Genomic DNA, 22,058 nt, shown 5'->3' with positions numbered 1-22,058 from the left:
CGGAAAGTTCAAACAGCCCAACCGCAGGAAGCCAGTCCTGATCTCTGCAACTGCTGGCGGTTTCCTTCCCAAACTACCTTGTACATATTTGTATTTGTTCACTTTCTACTATAAATAAACGTATATTATAAGCCATATATACACACATATACAATTATTATTATACTGTAAATACATACTATATATTATACTATTATGTATGATATAAATATATCATAAGTATTATATGATATCATATAATTATAATAATTATATGTTATAATAGTATTGTATAAAATATTATATGCAATGAATAAATACTATTTAGGCTATAAATATATAGTAGATACTATATTATATATAATGTCACATTATAGTCATATACTGTCATATTTTAATAATTATATGTTATAACAGCATACATAATATTATATACTATAAATACATACTCTTTATGTTATAAATAAACATGCACACACGCATACACTTGTCTCCTCCATTATAATGTAAGCTCCTTAAGAGAAAGGATTATTTCTCTATATTTTTCTGTGTATCCCCTGTGCCTAGCACAGTGCATGGAACACAATAGATACTTAAACACTTGCTGACTGATTGGCTAGTTGAATCTAGCTCTGATAGCAGCATGATATGATAGGAGTAGAGCACTGGGACCTGGAGTCAGAAAGGCCTAGGCTCAAATGCTGCCTCAGAGACAACGAGGCCCCAAACAGTAGGACTAGCCAACCCCCTGAAGTGGTCATTGTATTCAAATTTGCCTGCATATTTCCATCGAGCTGGAACCAATGGCCGTATTTTGCATAATTAGAACTTCAAATAGTGTGAACTGAATACCAGTTGCTACTTCACCACATTCACTATGCACACTAATTGGGACCCAGCTGTACTGGATTTGTGACTCTGGGCAAGTCGCTCAACTTGTCTCAGCTTCAGTTTCCTTATCTTTAAAATAAAGATAATGATAGTACCTAATTTATAGCTTTCATGTAACAATCAGCTAAGATGATATATGTAAAATGTTCTATAAACCTTAAAAGTGCTATATGGATGTTAGCTATTGTTATTCTATTTTCTAAAATAGCAGTTCTTAAACTTTTTGGTCTCAAACTTTTTGGTCTTAAAAATTATTGAGAACTCACCAAAGAGATTTTGTTTATGTGGGTTATATCTATCAATATTTACTATATTGTCAATTTAAATATATTATTTTTGTGAAAATAGTTTTGACCCTGTTGAACCCCTGACGACCTCCAAGGTCATCAGGCCACACTTTGAGAACTGATGCTTTAGGTACCTTCCAGCTCTGAAGGTGACCCTCAGTTTAAGTTCATGTTTTGTTTTGTTTTTAAAGTTTCATAGGGCATTAGATCTTCACAAGAAGCATGTAACATAGATAGGCTCACCCAAGGCCGGTTATGTCTTTTTTATAGATGTGATAGCTGAGATCCACAGAGCTTAAGGGACTTGCCCAAGGGCACCTAACTATTCAGTACTAGAACATGGAGGAGAATCCTGCAGACTCCCTCCCAGTCTAGAGGTCTTTCCATCAGGCTGTGTTGCCCAGAAGGGCCATGAGCTAGATTTTGCTTCTGGGAAAGGAAAGTCTATTACCTGGCTGGCTGCACCCCAACGAACATCAGCACCTTTAGGGCAATTCTCCGATGCAGGTTCCACTCCTCGATAGCAGAGGCCATGATTAGCCCACTGAGGAAGAGAAAATTGGTGTCCAGGAAATACTGGGGGCAGACTTTGCTGGAGGGCAAGATGCCCATGAAGGGGAAGAGGATGATGGGGAGCATAGCAGTCACCGACAAGGGCAGGGCCTCTGTACACCAGTAGAGTGCCATCAGCAGGATGACAAAGAGGCATTTTCCTTCCTGGGGGAAAAGAACAGATGAAAAAATGGATTAGAAAACATGAACTATTTAGAGATGGAAACTCCCTTAAAATACAGAATTCTTGTCAGATCTGGAAAGTCATTTAGAACACAGAATGTTGGGATTTGAAGAAACCATAGAACACAGAATATTAGAGCTATAAGGGACCTTAGAACATGAAGGATCTTAGAAAATAGAAGGTTGGAACTTGAAGGAACTATAGAACAAAGAATGTTGGAGATGAAAGAGACCTTAGAAGATAGATGGATTTCAGAGGGATCTTAGAATGTTAGAGCTATGAAGTACTTTAAGAACATGAAGGATATTAGAACACAGGATGTAGAAACTGGAAGGGACTTTAGAACAGATAATAGTGGATCTGGAAGAGATTTAGAACAAATAAAGTTGGAATTAAGAGGGACCTTAAAACATAAAAAGTTAGTTGAAAGGGACAATTAGAACAAAGCATATTATAGTTGGAAAGGGCCTTAGAAATCATCCAGTTTTAACCTTAAATTTTTTAAGCTTTTATTTAGTATTTTATTTTTCCCCAGTTACATGTAATTTTTAACATTCATTTTTAAAACTTTGAGTTTGGGGGGCAAAGCCAAGATGACAGAGTAGAAAGATGCACTTACTCTAGCTCTCCCCCACAAAGCCCATAAAATATCTGTAAAAATGATCCTAAACAAGTTCTAGAGCAGCAGAAGCCACAAAATGACAGAATGAAAGAGATTTCCAGCCCAAGACAACCTGGAAGGAGAACATGAAAGGTCTATCACACTGGGTTTGGAGCAGAGTGCAACCCAGCCTTGGCTGCTCAGGTGGGCATGGACAGGACTGCAGCAGGTCTCAGGGCATGGAATACCCAGCAGCAGTTGTGGTTCCCAGATTACTCAACCCACAAATGCCAAAGACAGCTTCAAAGGTCAGTGAGAAAGCACTTTCACCTGGGTGAGAAAGGAAAGCAGTCTGGCCCCAGCAGCCCCAGGGTGGCAATGGTCATTGTGGCACAGTCCATTTTTGTAGCCCTCAACCTAAAGCCCAGGGGAATCAAGCAGCTGATCTGGGTCTCAGCCCTGAGTGTCAATCCTGGGGTGAAGAGGAGTGCTGGCATGGTGGAGCTGGGGGAGGCTTTGGAGAGGATCCTGGATAGAAAAGATTGTGGTTGCTTCCAGATCAGAGCACAGACCAGGAGAGAAGTAAACTCCTCTCCCTTGATTGTGCCACCTTGGAGGAACTGAGAACTTACAGGTCCTTAAAGTATACCCTCCTCTTGACAAAGGACTCAAAAGTCAAGTAACTGGCTGGGAAAATGCCCAAAAAGGGGGGGAATAAAATATGACTATAGAAGATTACTTTCTTGGTGAACAGGTATTGTCTTCCATCCTTTCAGATGAGAAAGAACAATGCATACCATCAGAAGAAGACATAAAAGTTAAGGCTTCTACATCCAAAACTCCCAAAATAAATATGCAATAGTCTCAGGTCACAGAGGAGCTCAAAAAGGATTTTAAAAATCAAGTAAGAGAGGTGAAGGAAAAATGGGGAAGAGAAATGAAAGTGATGCAAGAAAATCATGAAAAGCAAGTCAACGGCTTGCTAAAAGAGATCCCAAAAAATGCAGAAGAAAATAAATACCTTTAAAAATAGGCTAACTCAATTGGCAAAAGAGGTCCAAAAAGCCAATGAGGAGAAGAATGCTTTAAAAGCACAATTAGCCAAATGGAAAAGGAGGTTCAAAGGCTCACTGAAGAAAATAGTTCTTCAAAAATTAGAACAGAGCAAATGGAAGCTAATGATTTTATGAGAAACCAAGAAATTACAAAACAAAATCAAAAGAATGAAAAAATTGAAGACAATGTGAAATATCTCATTGGAAAAACAACTGACCTGGAAAATAGATCCAGGAGAGACAATTTAAAAATTATGGGCCTACCTGAAAGCCATGATCAAAAAAAGAGCCTAGACATCATCTTTCAAGAAATTATCAAGGAAAACTGCCCTGATATTCTAGAATCAGAGGATAAAATAAATATTGAAAAAATCCACTGATCACCTCCTGAAAGAGATCCAAAAAGAGAAACTCCTAGGAATATTGTAGCCAAATTCCAGAGTTCCCAGGTTAAGGAGAAAATATTGTAAGCAGCCAGAAAGAAACAATTCAAGTATTGTGGAAATACAATCAGGATAACACAAGACCTAGCAGCTTCTACATTAAGAGATTGAAGGACTTGGAATATGATACTCTAGAAGTCAAAGGAAATAGGATTAAAACCAAGAAGCACCTACCCAGCAAAACTGAGTCTAATGCTTCAGGGGAAAAACTGATCATTCAATGAAATAGAGGACGTTCAAGCATTCTTGATGAAAAGACCAGAGCTGAATAGAATATTTGATTTTCAGACACAAGAATCAGGAGAAGCATGAAAAGGTAAACAAGAAAGAGAAATCATAAGGGACTTACTAAAGTAGAACTGCTTATATTCCTACATGGAAAGATAATGTTTATAATTCTTGAGACTTTTCTAAGTATTTGAGTAGTCTCAAGAGTCCCTTCCTATTCTCTAAGAGAGACATATATACATATATAGGTATATATGCATATAGACAGAGGGCACAGGTTGAGTTGAATAGGAAGGGATGATATCTAAATAAAATTAAGAAGTGAGAGAGGAATATTTTGGGAGGAGAAAGGGAGAAATGGAATGGGGCAAATTATCTCTCATAAAAGAGGCAAGAAAATACTTTTTCAATGCAGGGGAGAAAAGGGAAGGTTAGAGGGAAAAAGTGAAGCTTACTCTCATCACATTTGGCTCAAGGATGGAATAACATACATACTTAATTTGATATGAAAATCTATCTAACACTACAGGAAAGTAGGGGAGAAGGGGATAAATGGGGTGTGGGGGATGATAGAAGGAAGGGCAAATGGGAGGAGGGAGTAATTAGAAATAAACACTTTTGGGGAGGGACAAGTTCAAAAGAGAATAGAATAAATGGGAGGAAGAATAGGATGGAGGGAAATATAGTTAGTCTGTCACAACATGACTATTATGAAAGTCTTTTGCATGACTACACATGTATAGCCTATATTGAATGGCTTACCTTCTCAGTGGGGATGGGTGGGGAGGGAAGAAGAGAGAGAAGTTGAAACTCAAAGTTTTAGGAATGAATGTTGAGAATTGTTTTTGCATGCAGCTGTGAAATAAGAAATACAGGTAATGGGGTGTAGAAATCTATCTTGCCTTATAAGAAAAGAGAGAAGATGGGGATAAGGGAAGGGAGGGGTATGATAGAAAGGAGGGCAGATTGGGGCAAAGGGTAATCAGAATGCACAGTGTCTTGGGGTGAGGGGAGGGGAGAGATGGGGAGAAAACTTGGAACTCAAAATCTTGTGGAAATGAATGTTGAAAACTAAAAATGAATAAATAAATAAATGAAATTTAAAAAAAACTTTGAGTTCAAAATTCCCTTTCTTTCTCCCTCCCCCCATTCACCTTCATTGAGAAGGCACACAATTCCATATAGGTTATACATGTGTAATCATGCAAAATGCATGCATAATAGTCATGTTGTAAAAGCATAGAAAAGAAAAACACTCAAGAAAAATAAAGTAAAAAAAAGTATACTTCAATCTGTTCTTTCTCTGGAGATGGATGGCATTTTTCACCATAAGTCCTTCAGAGTTGTCTTGAGTCATTGCATTGCTGAGAATAGCTAAGTCATTCATGGCGGTGATCTTACAATATTGTTGTTACTTTGTACATGATACATTTCACTTAGCATCAGCTCATGCAAGTCTTTTCCATTTTTTTCTGAGAGTATCCTGCTCACCAGTTCTTATAATACAATAGTATTCCATCATAACCACGTACCATAACTTGTTTAGCTATTCCTCAATTGATGGGCATCCCCTCAACTTCTAATTCTTTACCCCCAGAAGAGAGCTGCTATAAATATTTTTTGTACATACAGGTCTTTTTCCTTTTTGTTATTTTATCTCTGTTGGGATACAGACCTAGTAGTAGTATTGCTAGGTCAAAAAGTATGCATGGTTTCTATGCCCTTTGGGCATAGTTCTAAATTGCTTTACAGAATGGTTGAATCAATTCACAGCTCCGCCAACAGTGCATTAATGTCTCATTTTTCCCACATTCCCTCCAACATCTGTCACTTAGCTTTTCTGTCCTATTAGCCAATCTCATAGGTACGAAGTAGTACCTCAGAGATGTTTAATGTGCATTTCTCTAATCAATGGTGAGTTACAGCATTTTTCATATGTCTATATATAGCTTTGATTACCTCATCTGAAAGCTGATTATATCTTTTGATCATTTATCATTTGGGGAGTATCTCTTATTTTTATAAATTTCACTCAGTTCTCTATATCAGAGAAACTTGCTCCAAATTTTTTTCAGTTACTATTGCTAACTGTATTTCCATTCTATTCCCCCCTTTATTCTATTGTCTCTCCTTTCACCCTGTCCCTCCTCAAAAATGTTTTGCTTCTAACTACCCCCTACCCCAATTGGCCCTCCCTTCTACCATTCCCTTCTCTTCTCTTAGCCCCTTCCTCTCCTACTTTCCTGTAGAGTAAGACAGATTTCTATACCTAATTAAGTGTGTATGTTATTCCCTCTTTGAGCCAATTTTGATGAGAGTTAGGTCCATTCACTCCCCCTTCACCTCCCTCCTCTTCCCCTCCACGGTAAAACCTTTTTCTTGCCTCTTTCATATGAGATAATTTACCCCATTCTATCTCTCCCTATCTCTTTCTCCCAGTACATTCCTCTCTCACCCTTTAATTTTATTTCTTAGATATCATCCTTTCATATTCAATTCACACCTGTGTCCTCTGCCTATATAGGCTCCAACTTCCCTAATGATGAGAAAGTTGGCCCCTTAATCTTATAGAGATGGAAACTGAGGCCCATAGATAGGCAATGATATACCCAAGAGCATATAATCAGTTACTGGCAGTGAGGACTTGAATCAAGGCTGGTTGACTCCTCGTCTAGGGCTCTTTCCATAACACCACAACATCCTGTGGATGGTGCTGATGAGCCTTTTGCTCACACTCAGGCTATTGTAGTGAGTGGGTCTGGAGAATTTTTTCACATGAACAGGTTAGGAATTGGAGTACTGCCATGGTGACCCCCACATAGCTTCCCAGCCCTCTCAGGGCTTCACATGGAGAAGGGAATCCAGACTCACAGAGGATTTTAGGGTTTAGGTCAGAAAGCTGTCCAAAGCAACTAATCTGGAATTAACAAAAGCTGTACCCTGGTCAGCTCCTCCTGTCCCTCGGCCTTTCCCAGTCCCCTCCAGAGCAGAGGCTGGCACTGGCTTTCAGTGACAGGATCACCCAGCCTCTTTGCTGAGAAGAAATCTCTCCTGAACAAGTGAAGGTTGTTAAAATTCTTCTGTAAATTTCTTATCCATTTTTGCTCTGTGCTGACTTGGGTGAACCTAGAGAAGCTCCACCACCTATCCAAAGCTCAAAGTGCTCATTCTGGAGTTGGGAATCCCTACCTCCCTTTCACATGGTACATTCTAAAAGAGAATCCAAGAGTGGACTTCTAAATGCTGAGAAACCAGGTGGCAGCTTATGTGGCAGTTTAGACCCTGGGAGGAATGAAATTTGGCATTTTTCATTTTTAACTCTACTGGTCACATAATCATTTTCCAAGTGATCTTCCAATCAGGAAGTTTTCTTGTTTTTTGTGTTTTGGTTTTTTTGTTTTGTTTCTCACCATTTTCTTTCCAGAGATTAGCTTTCAAAAAAGCAAAGCTTGATGTAGCCCAGAAAATTGCCTTATTTTCCCAGCTTATTCTGTTGGGATTTAGAAAGCTGTTCTGAATGACAGAAAATCGAGCTTCCCATATCTTAACAAAGAAACAATGGACTAGAGGTGCCAAATAAAACCTACATTTATAGACACGACCCATGTGGCTTTGCTTAGCTGTGCATATTTTATACTTATATGTTACAAAGGAGGGCTTCTGTTGGTTGGAGGTGAATTAGTGAGTAGTGTTAGAAATGCGAAGAGAGAGATAAAGAAGGAAGGAAGCAAGGAAGGAAGGAAGAGAGCGAAGGAGGAGGAGAGGAAGGAAGGGAGGGAGGAAGTGAGGGAGGGAGGAGAGAGGGAAAAAAAGAAAACAAAAAAAATTCCAGAAAAGGACACAAAGGGTAATTTTGTTATTCCCTTCAATTTAATATACACTTAAAAACAAACTATGTAACAAGTTAATGGTTTCATACAGAATATTTTTCTTTGTTCCATTAAAACGTTTGTGCTTGTTGATAACGGCTAAGTCCACAATAAAAAAGAAAGCTGTTTCCACTTAGAATCATGGAAAATCATAGTGGGAAGACGTTTTGGAATGTAGAAAAGAGATTCTCAGGGCTAAGAAGAACTTTTTAACATAGAATTTAGAATGTTGGAAATGGAAGGGACTTAAAAGCCTAGCAGAGGGAATGGTAGACACAGAAGGTACCTTAGAACCTAGAATATCTAAGTTGGAAGGGACCATAGAAAAAAGAGGACTAGAGCTGAGAAGGACGTTAGAACTCAGAACATCAGAGTTCCAAGGGACTTCAGAAGTTGTTTCATTTAACATGCGGATTTCAGACAAACCTGGAAAAGCTTTCATGAACTGATGCTGAGTGAAGTGAGCAGAACCAGGAGAACACTGTACACAGTAACAACAACATTGTGTGATGACTGACTTCTGCTCTCCTCAGCAATACAATGATCTAAGAAAATTCCAAAAGACTCATGATGAAGAATGCTGTCCACATCCAGAGAAAGAATTGTAGATAGAAGCATACTATTTTCTCTTCTGTTTTGTTTGTTTTTGTTCTTTCTTTCTCGTGGTTTTTCCCTTTTGTTCTGATCCTTGTATCACAACATGACTAATGTAGAAATATGTTTAATATGATTGTATATGTATAGCCTATATCAGATTGCATGGTGTCCTGGGAAGGGGAGGGAGGGAAATGTGGAACTCAGAATCTTATAAAAGTGAATGTTGAAAACTGAAAACAAAAAAATAATTTTTAAAGTTTTTTCTTCTAACTCCTCCATTTTACAGAATGCCAAACTGAGGCCTGAGAAGGGAAGTCATTTGCACAAGGTCCTCAGACTTTGACCACAAGTCTCCTGACTCTCCACTATGCCCTATTTCTTTCAGGGAGGTCTACAATTTCTCTGAACCCTAAATCCCTTCCAGTCGTTTAAAAAACACAATTACAGAGAGATTAAAGTCTAGGTATTTAGGGGAAGAATAAGCAGACCTGGGGGGAAAAGGGAAAATGCCATGTCAGGTGGTTAATTTTTGAGCTGAGAGATGATTGCCAGACTACCACAAGGACTAGTTTTTTTCCAGTGCCCCCAAGGTTGCCCCTTCCCTGGAAAAAGAGAAAATGGTAAGAAGAGCCCATCTTCCTTTGAACTAAAAGTCCAGAGATTGAACCAGCTCTAACAAATGCCATCCTACTGCCTCTCACCCACCCTCAACCCCCATTAACCCATCCTTTCCCTGCATGTTCCCAAGCCTGTAGTCAGAGCTTTGTCTGAACTGAAGGATTATGATCAGGGTATCAGGACTCACTAGCAGCTTTCCCACTGGCAGAGGGCATGTTCAGAGGCTCAACTGCATAGTAAGGGAAAGGAAGGCAAGGAAGGAGGGACTCACCCTTTAGAGGAGGTTGACCTAGATCTTCTAAGGTATCTTCCAACACTGACAATCTAGACTCTGTTCTGTGGTCACTCTCCAGCTCTAACATTCCATATAGCCTTATTTTTCTAAATAGGAAGAGAAAATATTCCCCTAAAGAGAAAAACAGAGGTGAACTTGCTATAGGAAAGAAATGTTTGATGATGATATTGACGACAAGAGGTAGAGGCCAGAAACCCCTGTCCTGACAGATGACAGAAGTAGAGAAATCCTGCCTTGAAGACAGTCCAAAGACAGCTCCAAATGAGGATTCATTTGTGGAAAGTAGAGCTCTAAGAATGTATCTTACCTAAAAGGAGACTAGCCACATTTCCATGTTCTAGTTTAGTAGACTGTCACCATGTCAGAGCTAGGAGCACCCTTAGAACACAGAATGTCAGAGCTGAGAGGTTGCTTTAGAACACAGTGTCACCTGGAAGGGTATTTAGAACATAGAATGTCAGACATGGGAGCACCCTTAGAACACAGAATGTCAGCTGAGAGTGTTCTTAGAACATAGAATGTTAGAGCTGGAAGGTTGCTTCGAACACAAAATGTCAGAGCTTGGAGGGTCCTTAGAACACAGTATATAGAAAAACTCCACAGGATCATTCTACACTGTAGCAGGTAAAATAAGCCCCCAAGAATTTTTCCAACTGACCAAGGATTCAGTCTGGTCTAAGCCAGTGTTGCCAAGAGAGAGCATGACCGACAAGGCTCATTAGCAGATGTTATAACCAGCTGCTTGCTCTGCTCATTAAGAGAGTTCCTTCTGCCCTGGATACCCAGAGCCCTGCCGCAGTCTTTACAAATCATTCACAAGTGATCAGAAATCAGGGAGGGTCATGTTGTCTGGCTTCCAGCCTAGGTGCCTGATTTAGAGTTGCTGCCCCTGCACTGGGGACGTGTGGGAGGGGGAGGAGGTATATGTATAAGTCTTCCAGGAAAACCCAGGGCAAGGGGCAAGCCCAGGAAAATTTCATCATAACTTAATGCCAGCTCTTTCCCATTCTTAAAAATTCTTCCTGGAACATAACAAATACCTGTTCCAGGTATTTCTCTGAAAAGACCATGGGATGGCCTTACTCAAGACCATTTCCCATAAGCAAAGCCATGGGATGGAAGGGAAGAAATATTTCTATAGCACCTACTGTATGCTGAACAACTATGCCAAGTGCTTTTTACAAATATTATTTCACTTAATCTTTACAACAGCCCTTTGAGGTAGATTTTATTATTAGCCTCATTTTACATTCAAGGAAACTGAGGCAAACAGAGGTTAAGTGACTTACCTGAGGTCACACATGGCAAGTATCAGAGGCTGAATTTGCACTCAGATCTTCCTAACTCCAGGCCCAGCACCTTATCTGCTTTGCAGCCGGAGCTATTTAGACAAATTGAATTCTTTTGCACAGCCTCATATATAGATAAGTACCATAACCAGTGTATTGGACATGGACACTCACCATCCTGGTTGCATCCCTCTTTGCCCTAAGATTTCTAAGATAGAGTGTTCTGACCTGGACACACTACTTTCAGTGGGATCAGACCCACATAGTTCTTTATATAGTGGACAGGTTAAATTACTCATCCTGGACACTATGACTCTCTTAACGAAGCAAGGTTAGCATTTGCTCCTTGGCTGCCATGTCACACTAAGCTGCTCAGCCTCTCATACTGCAGAAGCAGTATGAGAGGGGTCAAGTTGGAAGGAAGACAGATAGGGAGTCAAATGAGACCTGAGTTCAAGTACTGCTTTTGATGCCTTCTAACTGTGCAACCTGGCCAAGTCACATGACTCCTTTGGGAAGGTAAGTGACAAGGAGACATAGTCCCCAGAATGTTTCAAGCCTGTCCAGGAACTCTCACTTGTCCACCACTGAGTTTCACTAGTTCAGCTGGTTCCCTTATTAGAGTCAGTGTCAAAAATGAAGCTTATGCCTTTTCCCTGATGACCCTGGAGGATGAGAGGAACTTCAGTGGTGACCATGGCAGGAATCTGGCCTCATATGGACCCCATCTGTGGTCTGCAAATCTACATTCCCCAGACTCTTGGGGGCCTCTGCTTCAAGTTAAAAAAATGCCCATCTTGGAACCCCCATGGATATAAGAACATTCTTATACTGGCTTGATCTCCTCAGAACAAGCTGCATCTACTCCCAGAAGGTGACAGGAATTGAAGACTTAGGTTCCTCTGGGGACATGTCATGAGGACAAATAATAGGAAAAGACAAGAGACATATGATCCAGAATTTGAAAAGTTCATAGAAATTTTCTAGTTTAATGCCCAAAGGGTAAACAAACTATGCATACCCTCTAATCCAGCAATACCACTACTAAGTCTGTATCCCAAAGAGATCATAAAAAAGGAAAAGGACCTATATGTACGGAAATATTAATAGCAGCTCTTTTTGTGGTTACAAAGAATTGGAAATTGGGGGGATGCCCATCAATTGGCAAATGGCTAAACAAGTTGTGGTATATGAATGTAATGGAATACTAATGTGCAGTAAGAAAAACTGCAGTACCAACTTTGCATCAGTACCAACCGATGCAAAGTGAAGTGAGCAGAACCAGGATACTATTGTACACAGTAACAGCAATATTTTATGATGATCAATTATGAATTATTTAGCTCTTCTCAATAATACAAGATCCAAGATAAGTCCAAAAGACTTGTGATGAAAATGCTATCCACATCCAGAAAAAGAACCGATGGCATCTAAATGCATATAGAAGCATACTATTTTTACTTTCTTAATTTTTTTTCATGTGTTTTTCCTTTTCTGTTTGTTTTTTCACAACATGACTACTATATGGAAATATATTTTACGTGATTGCATGTGCATAACCTATATCAAATTGTTTACTGTCTTGGGAGGGAAGGAAGGGAAGAAAGGAGAAAATTCGGGACTCAAAATTTTAGATAAAAAAGAATGCTAAAGGAAAAAAGAAATTACCTAGTAAGTTCAACACCTTCATGTTTTAGAGGAAGAAACCGGGCCCCAGAAGGGTTTAATGTGCCTAGGGAGTAAATAATAGAGCCAAGATTCAAACCTAGGCTCTCTCAGATCCTGAAATCCTTTCATTATACTGTGGAAACATAGACTTCTCATTGTCCATCAAATAACGTAAACTCATGCTTTTGGCATTTAAGGTCTTCCACAATCATGGCTCAACCTACCTTCCTAGTGCTATTTCATATTTACCTTCCCATACCCAACCTGCCAACTCACTGGATGACTCTCTATCTCCATGCTCTTGACCTCCCTTATCCCCTCTATGTGTCTTTGCCATTTTTCATATCTAGAACAGATTCTCCCTTGTTATCTCTGTTGATCTGCGTGCCTTCCTTCCATCAAGACCCAACTGAGGTCCTAATGCCTCCATGAAGTCTTCCCAGAAAGCCTCAGGTGAAGATGACCCTCTGTCTGCCTCAGTTTCCTCAACTGTAAAATGTGGATAAAAATAACACCTACATCCCAGGGCTATTGTGATGGTTGAATGTGATATTTGAAAAGTACTTAGCACAGTACCTGGCACACAGTAAGCTCTTAATACTTGTTCCCTCTTTCTTCCCCCTTCTGTGTTTCATAAGGGTCTTACGAGGAGAGCGCTTTGTAAACTTTAAAGAGCTATAAAAATGTGAGTCTTCCTTATTAAGGAAGCTTGAGTGACCTTGCAATTCACCACCCTCCCCACCAACCCTGCCCTCAGCATCCACCAAGCCAGATGGCATCTAAACCATCTTGGCTCATTGTAGCTGGGGTTTGGCCTCCAAGAACTCTGGAAAAGTGGATGGTGGGGAGGAAAAAGAGAACAGTCTTTCATTCTTAATGCAATCAAGAAAAGCAGGCAAAGTCTATTAAAAGTTGTGTAAGCAGAGTGTTCAAGACCACAGGGACAATCCAACAAGGATCTCTCATGCATCTGAGAAAGGGGAAATTCTAGAATCCTGTCCCTCAGGAGCCAAAGCAGAATTGAAATGGGAAGCACTCAAACTCCATCCACCTCAGAGACAGAACACAGATGCTCCTGATGGGGAAAGTGAGGGAAGGAAGTTGTTATTTTCTTATTGAAATTTCCTCTGTCCATTCATAGATCTAGAGTCAGAAAGGACATGACAGATAAACTAGTCCATCCTCCTTCTTTTACAGATGATGAAACCAAGGAGAATAAATGATTAACCCACAATTAAATGGATAGTAGGCAGACAACTCAGTTCCTCTGACTTTAAATCCAGCCTTCATTTTTTTCTACTATGTTGTTTGAGGTGCATAGCTTTTCATGCTTTAAAATCAGCAATTGCATCTATTTTAAATTGTTCCCAAAAATGTTGCATAGAAATAAGTACATTTGAAATCTTTCATTTTTGCTCATACACTCAGAGAGAATTTAACCTGGTTTTCTACTTCACCACACACTCAACATCGTTAGAGCGCTAACTTAGAGCATTATTAGGTTTAACTTCCTTTGTATAGCACTGATCCTCCCTATCTTCTGGTCAGTCTGCCTTTCCTGTTTGAGCCTTCACTGAGCTCCCCTTCCATGGGAACTCAGATGGCATTTAGAATTGTTAACATTTGGTATCACACATTGTTCAGCTTCATACATGTTGAGTCTTGCTTTCCCAATGACACTGCAAGCTTATTATTAAGGGCGGAACCTCCATCTTCTCTTTCTCAATTGGCTCTGTGACCTTGGATATCTCTGGGCCTTAGTGTCTTCACCTATAAAAATTAAGCTTAAACAATTTGTAAAGCCCCTTCTGGACCTGGCATTCTGAGGTTCTTTCTGGCTCTTGTTCTGAGCTCTCTTTAGGATTAAGATTAATTTATTCAATAAATGTTTATTGAGCATTTACCATATGTCAAGTGACAACTAGGTGGTACAGTGGATAGAGCATTGAGGCTGGAGTCAGAAAGACCTGAGTTCAAATCTAGCTTCAGACACTAGCTTTGTGACCCTGGGTAAGTCACTTGACTCTGTTTGCCTCAGCTTCCTCACTTGCAAAATGATTTAGAGAAGGAAATGGCAAACTCCTTCAGCATTTTTGCCAAGAAGACCCCAAATGGGGCACTGTGCTAGATTTCGTGAATAGAAAGGTAAAGTGTAAATGGTTCCTGCCTTCAACAAGGTAATAGTCTACTGCAGAGAAACAGTGAGTACACAGAGAAGTCAAACTGTATCTAAAATAAATGCAAAGCAGTTGGGGATTGGGGTGGAACGATGCCAGGGCGCCAGGGCTAAATGGAGAAGGGAGCACATTTATTCCATCTGCAACTTGGACATACAGTTACGTGTATCACACCGTTAGGCTGTGAGTTTCTTAAGTACAGGGACCATCGTTTACCTTTCTTGGTTAAAGCCACAGTGCCTGGGATATATTAGGTGCCTAATAAATGCTTGTCAACTCAAAATTTCTTCTTGTTGTATTCCAGGCACTGAGCACATTGAAGGAAAAGGCTTGAAGACCGAAGGTAGAGTAGGCCACCTTGCCTGCCATGTCAAGTTCAGGAGGAAAAACAACATGAAATCACTCTGGAAAGATGAGTCAGAGCAAGATCACAAGGGGCTCAGAGTCAACAAGTCAACAGACATTTATTAAGAGACTACTATGTGCCTGAATGCTGTGGATAAGTTCACTGATCTTGGCAGTGTACTTTCCAGGGATGTACACATTGACAATGAGGTTGATGCACACATTGCCAGAGCTAGCTTGGTGTTTGGGAGGCTCCGAAAAAAAGTTAAGGAGAAAAGAGGTAGTAGACTGACTACCAAACTGAAGGCCTACAGAGCCACTATGCTGACCTCATTGTTGTATGCCTGTGAAACATGGACAGTCTACCAGCGCCATGCCAGGAAACGGAATTGCTTTCATTTAAATTGTCTTAGGAAGAGTCTGAAGATCTAGGTATCAGACACTGAGGTCTTTGCTCAAACTAAACTGCCAATCATTTAAACTATGCTTCAGAGAGCACGACTCTGATGGGCTGGCCACATTGTTCGAATGCAAAATGTACACTTGCCAAAAAGACTATTTTATGGAGAACTCAGATGGGGCAGGTGATCACATGGTGGTCAGAAGAAGTGACATAAGAACACTCTCAAGGTTTCTCTCAAGAACTTTGTATTTGATTGGGCCACATGGGAGACACTGGCACAGGACCTCTCAGCATGGCATGCCCACATCAGAAAGGGTGCTGTGTTCTGTAAATAAAGCAGAATTGAAACAGCACAAAGGAAACTAAGATGTGCAGATTTGGAGTACACACCCCAAAGGTTCACACAGACTATCTGTGCCCAGTCTGTGACAGAACATTCCACGCTCATATTGGTTTGATCAACCACAGTCGTATACATTGAACCTGCACTTTATCATGGTGATGTCATTTTGGTCCTCTTCAAGAATAAAGGACAATTGACCAACCGACTATGTGCCTGGCAATGTGCTAAGCTCCATGGATACAAAAAAGGCAAAAGATAGTCTCTGTCCTCAAGAAACTCGAAGACTAATGAAGGAAACCACTTGGTGACAACTATTTACAAACAAGCTACACACAGTGTTAATTGGAATGAAAAGTCACAGGCACTAAGGGAATTTGGGCAAAGCTTCCTATAGAAGATGAGATTTTAGCCAGAACTTGAAGGAATCCAGGGAAATCAGGAGGCAGAGATGAGAAGAGAGAAGATTCCAGGCAGGGGGAACAGCCAGGGAAAATGACTGGAGTCAGAAGATGGAGTGTCTTGTATGAAGGACAGCTGATACCAGTGTAGCTGGATCATAGGGCATGGGGGTAGAAGGCAGAGGAAGCATAGGAAGGAGCCAGATTATGAAGAGCTTTGAATAACAGAAAGAAGATTTTATATTTGACTCTGGAGGTGCTAGGGAGTCATGGCAGTTTGCTTATTTGGGGCATTTGGTAAGACTTGGGCTTTAGGAAGATTAATTTTGCAGCTGAATGGAAAGTAGACTAGAGTAGGAAGAGACCTGAAACAAAAACTCTAAACACTGAACATTCAATGAGTCTATGACAGGGACCTTAAAGATGATCTAATCTAAGTCTCATAATGCAAATGAGGAAACAGGAACCCAGAGAGGGAAAATGACTTATTTCTTCCAAATGACCCCACTGCAAGTTAGATCTGGCAACCCACAATTTTTATATGCCCAGCCCCGGGGGCAGAACAAACAGCAAGCTCTGGATAAAAACTGCTGCTGAAATGTTGATCGAGTTTCAAGCTCCAGGTCCAATTAAAAAAAAAACTTGAGCAGAAACAAAAGGGAGGATATGACCTGTCCCTGACCCAGAAGTAGAGTTGTGTCATAACTGTGCTTTCTCCTTAAATCTGGAAAGAAGAAGGACAAATTGGCACCCACCCTCACACCTTCTGGGATCAGGTGTCACGGTCCCCAAATGGGCTAAGGTTCTTGTACTACTTTAACCACTAATTCAGGCAAAAGCATTTAATGCTGCAGAAACTGAATTCTCAGGGCTGCTGATAAGGGCCCTACAATACATGATAAAACAGGGCAAAGGTGGACTCTTTGATGAACCCACAGGACTTGCTTGAATGAGAAAACTGTTCTTGCTCATCTAACTTGGATCCCTTAATATTAAAGCATTGAGATGTCCTTGAACAAGGAAGAAGTCACTAACTAAGAATCTAAAGCCCTGGCTTCCAACCCCAGCTCTGCTATCAACTTGTTGTGGAACCTTGAGCAAATAACTTCCCCTTTTTGGGTCTTTTTCAAAAAATTGGACCCTTTACAAATGAAGGGGATGGACTAGATCAGTCATTCCAAACTTTTTGGCCTCAAAACCATTTTACATTCTTAAATGTTATTGAAGACTCCCCAGAGAGCTTTGATTCATACGTGTTGTATTTATCAATATTTGCCATATTGGAAATTAAAGGGTCTTCGCATTATTATGAAAATAGATCTGAGCTCATAGACCCCCTGAAGGGTCTCAGAGTTCAGACTTTGAGAGCCACTGGACCAGAGGATTTCTAAGGTTGCTTCTATTTCTGACAGTATATATAAGAAAAATCTCTTCCAGTTCTTATGTTTACTATTCTAAGGATCCTTCCAACTAATATCCTGTGTTCTGAGTCTCTCTTCTAGCTCTAACATTGGAATTCAGCGTTCTAAGGTCACTTTCAGTTGCTCATGTAAATGGGCTCACTGGGTCCACTACAGATTTAGTTTCTCTGAACTTGATTGGGTCATCATGGCAGCAAAGCAATCCTTTTATTCCTCCCTAATTGACTCTCTATCCCATTGCCCCTAACAATTGTTCCAAACCTTTCCTTCTCACCTACGTCTCCCACACTATCCCACACACGTGAGTACTTTGCCTGATCCTGTACTGAATGCAGTTGATAAAACACAGTATCATACATATCTCCATTTTACATTATCCCCCATTCTTTTTTCCTTTAATCTCTGAAGAAGTGACCTTTCTTGCCAAGGCCAATCCCTCTATATGCTAACCCTTGATTATATTCCTTCCTGCATTCTGTAGAAAATTGTACCTGTAATTATGCCCTTTCTCCTTATCTTAAATCTCTCCTTATCTACTATTTCCTTTCCTGTACAAATACACTCAAGTCTCCTTCATATTTAAAAAGGTCTCTCTAGACCCAACCATCCCCTCAAGCTTTGTCCTATATCTTTACTCCCATTCAGAATCAAACTACTAAATTAAGAAAAAAACCAACTGTTTAAACTCAATGCCCCAGTTTCCTCTCCTCTCACTTCTCAGCCCTTTGCAACCGTGCTTCCAAACCCATCACTCAATTAAAACTGCTCTCTCCAAAGATCCAGTGATCATTGAATTGATAGATCCAAAGACTTTTTCTCAGTTCTCATCCTTTCTGACCTATCTGCAGCACGTGACCCTGTTACACCCCCCCTCTCATCCTGGACACCCCCTCATCTCTGGGGTTTCCTGACATTATTCTCTTTCTGTCAGTCTGACCTCTCCTCAGCTTCCTTTGCTGGATCCTCATTCCTATCCCACCCCCAGGGATGTCCCAGTTCAACCTGGTTCTCAAGAACCAATTGTTAAGTTTTCAGTGTGAGCGTTTGTATCTCAGAAATTGGCAAACACAACAAATCATGACTTGAGTTATTATTTTGTTGATTGTCTAGACTTAAGAAAGTAATGGAGAAAATAATGATAATGCATATTAAAATCAGTGATGTGTTATGGGTACATTTTTGGAAACCCAGTGTTAAATATCTACCAGCACACCCCTAGACCTCAAGATTTTTTCTACTCTGCACTTTCTTACTTTGTACTTGGATCCTGGTCTTTCTCTCTAATTTATCCCCTTTCACTAACCTTAGAAATTTCTAATTATTGATCCCTTCAACAAGCTGACCACATATTCTCTCTACCTCCTTCACTGAAGTAACTTCTCCAACCCAGGTGATCCCAGATTTACGAGGTCACACCTTAGAATTTGCCATCTCTTGGAACCGTGCCATCTCTTGGAACTGGCACTTTGACATTCCAATCTCTGGTCACTTCCTTCTGTCCTTCCACTTCCCCCACTCCCTCATTCATATTAAACCTGTTCTTCATCTATATTCTGACCTCTGATCCCTTGACCCAATCCTTGTGTCCCAGTTTATCTCCTAACTCTGGATTCACTTATATCTACATCCAGGTTTCTATTTTAATGTTCCACTAGCTATCCTAGAATCCCTAGGCCACTGAGCTTCTAGTTCCTGGGCTATAAATCCCTATCCTTGAGTAATCATCATTTCCTTTCTCTTCTACAACAGGGATACTGAGAATCATTGGAAATAATGAAATTGAGCTGATTTAACCTATGACAAATTCCTGTGGATTAAGAGCCTCAGCCTCCTCATCTGTGAAATGTGTATAATACTTTCTAAAGCAAACTTCCAGGATCACTGTGAGGAAAATACTTTGCAAAATCCTAAACAAATATGAGTTACTATTATCCTCATTAACCAGCCCTTGTTTTGGTTCATGTTGATGATCTTTCTACTCTACCCTAATTAACTATCATCTTCCCCACAATAGTTGCCACAAACCTTTTCTTCCTCCATGCCTCCACCCAAATCATGGCCAGCACACTCCACATTGACAACAGATGGTTCAGAAAATCAAGAGAGAAGAAATGTAAGCAGTGTTCGATTTTTATATTCTTGGACTCAAAGATCACTACAAGACGATGCTTGGAAGAAAAGCTATGGCAAATCTGGACAGCATACTAAAAAGCAGAGAAGTCATCTTGCTGACAAAGGTCCATATAGTCAACACTATGTTTTTTCTGGTACACTGTATGGCTGTGAAAGTTGAACTATTAAAAAACAGGTGAGTGCCACAGAATCCACTCTTTTAAATTGTGATGCTGGAGAAGACTTTTGAGAGTCTCTTGGACAGAAAGGAAATCAAATCAGTCAATACTTAAAGAAATTAATTCAAGTTGTTCACTGGAAAGTCAAATACTGAAGCTTAAATACTTTGGCCATATAATGAGAAGATGGGATTCATTAGAAAAGACCCTGATGTTGGGAAAGATTGAAGGCAAAAAGAATGGGATGGCAGAGGATGAGAGGGATAGAGTGTCATGAAAATAACAAACATGAGCTTGGACAGACTTCGTGGGATAGTATAGGATAGAAGGGACTCATGTGCTATGGTCCATGGAGTCACAAAGAGTTGGACACAATTGAATGACTGAACATCAACAATCCAGCCTTCCGATTCACTGGAAGACTGAGGACATCTTCTTGCCATGATGGGGGGGGATTCAATCCTTCACTTCTGACTCAGCAGTCTAATAATTCGTTCCCTGAGTTTCAAAGTTCCAGATTGGTGAGAATTCACCATCTAAGTGCCTTCAGACACTCCATGAGAAACTGCAGCCATCTTCCTGGCATGTTGCCATGTACTTTCCCCACACTGCAGATCCAGATATGAAAGTGAGATAGTCCCTGACCTCAAGGAACTTATATTCCTACTATGGGAGTACATAGAGAAGAGTAAGAGGGACAGGACAGGTAGCAAAATGATCGTGCTGGACAGATCCAATGCTTCTATTTCCTCACTACCTACTTTCTCCTCAACCCCATGTAGTCTGGTTTCCATATCCACCCGAACCGTCCTCTCAAAGGTTACCACTGACCTCCTGATTGCCAAATAAAATGGCAAATTTTCTGTCCTCATCCTCTGTGATCTCTCTGTAGCTTTTCCTACTATTGACACTCCAACACCACTACCACTAGATACTCTCTTTCCCTTTGGCTTCAGAGACACCATACTTGCTGGTTTTCCTCTTACCTTTCTAACCCCTCTTTCTTTAGCTCCTCCTTTCTCTTAATAGTTGGAATGTTCCAGATGGTCTGCCCTTCACCCACTTCACTTTCTTGGCAATCTCATTCATTCACTCCTATAGCTGCGAATACCACCTCTGTGTAGATGAACTCTGTAATCGCCAGTCCTGACCTCTGTATCTATATTTCTTATTGTCCATAGGATATCTCCACCTGAGTACTGCATCACCATTGGAATGTATTGTTGATAACATCTTTGATAGTGTGCCCATTTCCCCATAATCCCTCTTATTCCTATCTTTTATCAGCTTTGCTAATTTTCTGAGCCTAAGGTGAAACCTCAGAGTTGTTTTTGAAAATTTCTTTTTTAATCAGTGATTTGGAGAATTCTTTCATATGGTTGTTAATAGTTTGAAATTCTCTTAAAAACTGTCTATTCATATCCATAGACCATTTATCTTTCATAAAATGTTTTTTCATATATTTTAGTTGCCTGTGTAGATTAGATATCAGAGACATTTGATATAAATATTTTTCCAGTTGATTGCTTCTCTTCTTATCCTGTTGCATCAATTTTGTTCATACATACAAATATCTTTCAATTTCATGTAATTGAAATGACCTACTATATCTCTTGTTGTAACCTCTGTCTCTTGATTGGTTAAGAAATCACCTTCCAGTCATAGCTATGAAAGTTTCTTGGTGTTTCTCTTCTAATTCTTCCATGCTATGATCTTGAATATTCAAGTTGGGCTCATCTTTCCTCTTCCTCATTTCTCATATCTAATCAGTTACCAAGTCTGTCATTTCCACTACTTCAACAGCTCTCGTATCCATCTCTCTTCTCTGTTCTGGCCAATACCAACCTAGTAACCAACCTCATAACCAGCCATCTAGACTATCGCAGTAGTCTCTTAATAAGTCTTTCCACCTTTGCTCTCTGCTTCAATAAATCTTTTATACCTCTACAGATCTCATCATATTACTCTCCTGTTTAAAAATCAAGCTTCTCTCTCTCTCTCTCTCTCTCTCTCTCTCTCTCTCTCTCTCTCTCTCTCTCTCTCTCTCTGTCTATATATATATATATATATATACATATATGTATGTATTCATATTATTCCCTTCCACATACCTGTAACTACACT

The 22,058-nt window shown here is 40.1% G+C and overlaps 1 protein-coding gene across 2 annotated transcripts in view; it reads right to left on the bottom strand.

Moving 5' to 3' along the window:
• Positions 1–22,058, bottom strand: part of SLC13A3 (solute carrier family 13 member 3) — an 80,879-nt gene that overhangs the window by 42,863 nt on the left and 15,958 nt on the right. For both annotated transcript variants that reach the window (XM_072633658.1, XM_072633659.1), the window contains exon 2: positions 1,609–1,874. In XM_072633658.1, the coding sequence (XP_072489759.1) occupies positions 1,609–1,874 (266 nt within the window). The remainder of the gene's footprint in view (positions 1–1,608; positions 1,875–22,058) is intronic.

The sequence above is a fragment of the Notamacropus eugenii genome, chromosome 1, assembly GCF_028372415.1.
Source record: "Notamacropus eugenii isolate mMacEug1 chromosome 1, mMacEug1.pri_v2, whole genome shotgun sequence".
In the NCBI taxonomy this organism is placed as follows: domain Eukaryota; kingdom Metazoa; phylum Chordata; class Mammalia; order Diprotodontia; family Macropodidae; genus Notamacropus; species Notamacropus eugenii.
This window is presented reverse-complemented; position numbering and strand designations above follow the sequence as displayed.